Source organism: Notolabrus celidotus, chromosome 17 (genome assembly GCF_009762535.1).
Source record: "Notolabrus celidotus isolate fNotCel1 chromosome 17, fNotCel1.pri, whole genome shotgun sequence".
NCBI lineage: Eukaryota > Metazoa > Chordata > Actinopteri > Labriformes > Labridae > Notolabrus > Notolabrus celidotus.
The window spans coordinates 30,630,357-30,636,356 of NC_048288.1; the positions used below are offsets into that span (position 1 = coordinate 30,630,357).

At 42.4% G+C, this 6,000-nt stretch overlaps 1 protein-coding gene across 1 annotated transcript in view; it reads right to left on the bottom strand.

Moving 5' to 3' along the window:
• Window positions 1–225, bottom strand: part of LOC117829352 (disco-interacting protein 2 homolog C-like) — an 85,183-nt gene extending 84,958 nt beyond the window's left edge. The window contains exon 1 of the mRNA XM_034706983.1: window positions 89–225. Within this exon, the coding sequence (XP_034562874.1) occupies window positions 89–225 (137 nt within the window). The remainder of the gene's footprint in view (window positions 1–88) is intronic.
• Window positions 226–6,000: the final 5,775 nt, after the last annotated feature.

The following is a 6,000-nucleotide window of genomic DNA, read 5'->3' on the forward strand; positions in this document are numbered from 1 at the left end:
GATCAACTCTAAACAAGTGAAGCCTTTCTTCCATCAGGGTCAAAGTAAGCTGTAAAAACACGTGTAAGTGTCCATCTGTGTGTCTCACCCTCCAAACTTGAACTTGCTGTTCTCCCCGAGGAAGACCTCTTTGTTCTTCCGGCGCCCGGAGCTGCGACCGCCCGTCACCATCGCCACGAGGCTCGCTGCAGCCAGAGCGAGGCAGGTCAGCACGTCCGCCCTCATGTCTCACAGGTTTCCCCGCCACCACTGACACGACGGCAGCATCCCGGCCACAGTGAGCCACCAGCTCCAGCTCCAGCTCCAGGTCCAGGTCCCAGCAGACTAACTCTGCTGGTTTTGGTCGAACATCCCACAGCGGTTGGAAGTTTCCTCAACCAGAGAGATCCTGAGAGTTGGCAAAACTTCCCAACAAGGCAAATGCATGAGTGATGCTCTGAAATGTTCCCTCACACGCACGTGTTTATGTTTCTACACGCAGATATTTGTGCAGAAGCTCCCCGGTTTCCCCGCTGAACATCCTGCCCGCGATGATCTCCAGGAATCTTTTGCTTTCTCTGCAGTCCGGCTTCATCCACTCCACCTGTCACAGTCTGTTCCCGTGTGATGCCTCTGCTGTTTTGTGCGTCTTTCCCTCTCTGATTAAAATCGATATGAATCTATTCTTTGCAGCGATAGAGGAATGACACTAATTCCACTCTAATCCTCTTATCTGCAGCCGCAGCAATCTTTCACTAACCTACAAACAGTCACACACACACAAAGCCATCAGTAATCAGGATTTTCTCAGTGGGACAATGAAAAACCCGGCACCTGGTGTGATTATATGAGGTGAGCGCACACCTTCACTTGGTGTGTGTTCGTGTGTGTGCAGAGAGGCGGGATTTTTCGTGCCAGGAAACGATTGAGAGTTTCAAGGAGCTCAAACGACAAAAGATCGTCCAGATCAGCCGAGGTTTAATCTGAGTCTTAATCCAGATTCAGCTAAAGCTTCCTCAGTTTACACCTCCAGATCACATGATCTCTGCAAATCAAACACATGCAGACACAAACCCACAGACATATGCAATCTACAGCCAGGCTCTGTGGAGCTTTGTAGTCCATCTCCATGCTCTCTCGCCCGTCAACACTAGGGGTGTGAATTGATAAGATTTGATCAATGTCAATGCCATTGTCGATTCTGCTTATCAATCCAAGTCCTTATCAGTTCTAACGTTTCCTGAGTATTTTTTTGAGGGGTAAAAAGTAGTTCTTCACAGTCTTCAGCACCAAAAGGAATCATTTTATCTCTTCCAAAATGATGTCTGCACAAGACTGAACATGAACATATTCAACTTGAACATACTGAACAATAGGTTGACCTCATTCTGGGCCACGTGAGTCCAGACGTGGACCCTCGAGCCTGGAGGAAAAGACTTTGAATTTGGAGAGGAAAAGCGCTTTTCCTCCGGGGGTCATCGCAGAGATATTTTACCCGCTTTTGGTGCCTCATTTTCGGCCGCCTGAGTCCAGATGTGGACCCTCGAGCCTGGAGGAAAATACTTTGAATTCTCCTCGTGGTTGAAGGAGTTCTGCGTGACGTGACGTCTTGCTGGGAAATGCTGAACTGGCCCTCACTCCACTCTCTCAGACAAACACACTGGTTTCTATTCATTTACAAATCCCTCCCTGGTAAAACCCCGTTATATCTACAGTCACTAATCAAACTTCACAGCACAAACCGTAGCCTGCGCTCAAGTAGCCTTATCAAACTCATCACACCCAAAGCCCGGACCTCCTTTGGTCGCACCTCCTTCCAGTTTTCCGCTGCAAATGACTGGAATCACCTGCAACAATCCCTAAAGCTGACCTCTCTCATTCCACTCGCCACTTTCAAAAACCTAATACACCCCATAACTCAACATCACTGTACTTGCTTTTAAATTGCTTTTAAGTTGTTCACTGCTGTCATATTTTTGTATTGTATTGTTCTGTCTCTAGGTTTTTCAGTGTGTCCTCTCTGTTTTTTGTTTTGTCTTTTATTTATTGTCATGCCACCTGTGTTGCCTTCTCGCCCAGGTCGTTATTGCAAATGAGAATTGGTTCTCAATTAACTCACCTGGTTAAATAAAGGTTAAATAAAATAAAATAAGAAGAATCGATAACATTTGAGTTGTACAATTCCGATGGAATTGATCAATTGGAACCGGTTCTAAGTCGGACCTGGCTTTCGATTCCCACCCCTAGTCAACACCAATTGCAATTACTGAATCCTCCTCTCCTCATCCATGTTGTCTTTCTGGTCCTCTGAAAACCTCTGACCTGTTGACTCCAGGCCTGGCCCCAACATTTATCCCAAAACATAAAGAGCGGGTGTTCTGCCTCATGTTCAGGCCTTACCTGGCCCTCTCCAAAAACATATTATCTCAGGCTGGTGTCTTTAAAAACTCTCACCCCTCAGGAGCCTCCTCCACTGTTGCCATAGAGTAAAGTTGTCATCATTAGTCCTCCAGATTTCTCTGTTCAGGTAACTGTAGACAGAACCATCAGAGGTGTTTCTATTCTTCATTATGTTAGAGTTGTTCTTCACCGGTCTGACACTGGACTTCCACAAGATCTGCTGCAGTCCGGCTCCGTGCTCGCTCGTCTGTCAACTTCCACCGGTTGCATTTTCAGAACGCAGCACAGATCAGGACCGCCGGACAGCTGGAGTCATGTGACCGAGGTTTTACCCGCTGTAAACACTGAACCAAGGATTCTCCTCCTCCTCCTCTCCTCATCCATGTTGTCTTTCTGCTCCTCTGAAAACCTCTGACCTGTTGACTCCAGGCCTGGCTCCGCTCATCATGACTTTGGTTTGTTGTTGTAGTTAAGTGAAATACGATCTGGTGATAACACAGAGTGTTTTATTCTGAAAATTAACCGGATGTTTTCATTTTGTTTTGGTGAAACCTGACTTCCTGTCCCGCTCCATCTGCTCTGTTGAGATTGATGCATCGTGCTCCAACATCCAGCACAAATAGAAGTCTTGTGTATCTGATCCGGAGGGCTCCGACCTGCCGGATCAGAGACGCAGCCGGAACGCAACGGAGCGGATCCAGTGGAAGTTAACACATCGACTAGAATAGAAACCTATCAGATCTGGAGGAATTTGGCCGTTACCCGCTAAAACAGACAACCGCACAGAAAATGTTGTATTGTGTATCAGCAAGAATGCTTTGACAAACTCTGTCTGAACTGCGTCCCTCATTATGACACCAAGGCACCAAAGTTTATGAAAAGAAACCCAGATCATATCAAGCTGCCATGAGCAAAAGGGATAGAGATAGAGATAGAGAGAGATAGAGAGAGTGAGCATCAGTAGCAGATAGACTCATAGATAGAACAAAAGAAAGACGGCGCCAAGAGAGAAGACACGTGGTCAAACTGTGATGTTAACTTAGTGGGACCTACAAGTGAGACAGACAGACTGACAGACAGACAGGGGTAAGTGATGAGGGTCATGTGGAAGGCACCGTGAAGACAAGACAATAAAGTCAACCACAGGTTGAGACTTTAGAGAATACTTCTAGAAGAGAGACATGAATTACTTTTCTGTTGCTGCAACAACCTGAACTTAACAGGACATGATCTACAATTTCAAGACCACATGACAGCGAGGTTTATCCTTTCAAATCCCCCCTAAAAGAAGACGGGGTGGGGGGGTGCAGCAGGATGCTGTCAGACTGAAATGTATGGAGGTATTTGAGTGTAGGAGTGAGAGCAGGAGGTAGAGAGGTGCACTCAGTTAGATAATAAACTGAGCATGAGGAGCGCTCCACGACGTTCCAGCCTTTCCATTGGTCAGGAGATGAGAACGGACGACATGCTTTACTGTCTGACTCCCCTGTTCAGGCCTGAACGCTTAGTCAACAGAGAGGCTCCTGCAGCTTCAGATCATCAGAGTACAGGAGGAACGGTGACAGGAGACGAAACAAACACTAACACAAGAGTCACTGAACTCTCCATGACTGTGAGTGTCTCCTTCAAACCCACAGGAGAATCTGTGACTCTGTGGACTGGACCCACCTGAGGGATCTTCAATGTTTGATCTGTGAGGTTAATGCATGTTTCAGTTAGCATCTGGGTCACTTCTGCGCACGCCTTGGCTCCACCAGTGCAAATGTCAGTGACGTTGTAGACGGCCTTTTGGCTTTAAAGCTCTACATCACTTTTTATTTCCCTTTGGGAGGTGACCAAGAGTTCACTGGTTCAACTTCCGTTGAGCTTCCAGGTTGGTGGTGGGGATTCTCTAGAAAAGAGAACAAAGCTCTACAAAAGTTCCCCAAAGGTTTCTCATCTGTATGTGATTGTTTTACTTTCAACAGTGCAGACTGAATGATGACCCAAACCTCATTAAGACCAAGGAAATGGAGGACGTCAGTCTCGTCTGTCAGATGACTGATTTTAAAAAAGTCTCTGAATGGTTTAGAGCCAAAAAACATCAGTGACGTAATCAGACAGTAGGAACCATCCAAACCTCTCAGGTCCTCTGGGATAGGTTTGCTTTCTGTGCCCAGAATCAGAACCAAACATGAATAGGCAGCGCTCAGAGGTTACACTCCAAATATCTGAACTAACTCCCAGAAGATGTCCGCTCTACTGGAGCTTAGTCGAGGCTGAAGAGTCACAAAAACACTAAAAATATTCACTTCATTTTATTTTATAGAGTTCCTTGATGCTTACATTTTAAACTGTTGTAATATTCTTTATTTTAGTTATAATATTTAGATATTTAATGATTTTTAAGAGTCATATTTAAGTAAGCATCTGGAAGTTTCACCTTGTTTTAAATGCTAGTTAGGAGTGTTTTAATGCTACCACCTGTAAAAAGCTGCACCTTATTTACACTGCAAAAACTTCAAATCTTACCAAGTGAAATATTCTCATTTTGAGTCTAAATGTCTTCTCCCTCTTAATTTAAGATAAATTAACTTAACAAGTAACATTAGAGCAAGATAGAGGGACTTGTTTTAAGACATCATAAATATCTTGTTCAGTCAAACAATCTTAAAATGATCGAAGAAACAAGGTTTATTTAACATTTCAGACATTTTTCAAGCTGAGATCTTATTTGTAAAAGACGGATAATCTTGATTTAAGACAAACACTTTACTTGATTTAAGGAAATGACTTTTATTAATCTATCAGAAAACAGATCCACTGATAAAAGAAAGAAAGAAAGAAAGAAAGAAAGAAAGAAAGAAAGAAACAAACAAACAAACAAACAAACAAACAAACAAACAAAGAATGAAAGAAGGAAAGAAAGAAAGGAAGAAAGAAAGAAAGAAAGAACGAAAGAAAGAAAGAAAGAAAGAAAGAAAGAAAGAAACAAAGAAACAAAGAAAGAAAGAAAGAAAGAAGGAAAGAAGAAAGGAAGAAAGCAAGTAAGAAAGAAAGAAAGAAAGAAAGAAAGAAAGAAAGAAGAAACAAAGAAACAAAGAAACAAAGAAAGATGAAAGAAAGAAGGAAAGAAAGAACGAAAGAAAGGAAGAAAGAAAGAAAGAAAGAAAGGAAGAAAGAAAGAAAGAAAGAAAGAAGGAAAGAAGAAAGGAAGAAAGAAAGAAAGAAAGAAAGAAACAAACAAACAAAGAAAGAAAGAAGGAAAGAAGAAAGGAAGAAAGAAAGAAAGAACGAAAGAAAGGAAGAAAGAAAGAAGGAAAGAAGGAAGAGAAAAGAAGAGAAAAGAAAGAGATGAAATAAGACTAAGAAAGAAGAAGAAAGAAGAAAGAACAAACAAACAAACAAACAAACAAACAAACAGAAAGAAGAAAGAAGAAACACAAACAAACAAAAGAAAGAAATGAAAGAAAGACAGTAAGAAGAAGAAAGAAAGAAAGAAGAACAAAAAAAAAAGAAAGACAGAAAGAAGGAAAGAAATAATGAAAAAAGAAAGAACAACACAACAACACACAAACACAGAAAGAAAGATGAAGAAGACAGAAATAATAAAGAAAGAAACAAAGAAGAAGAAGAAAAGAA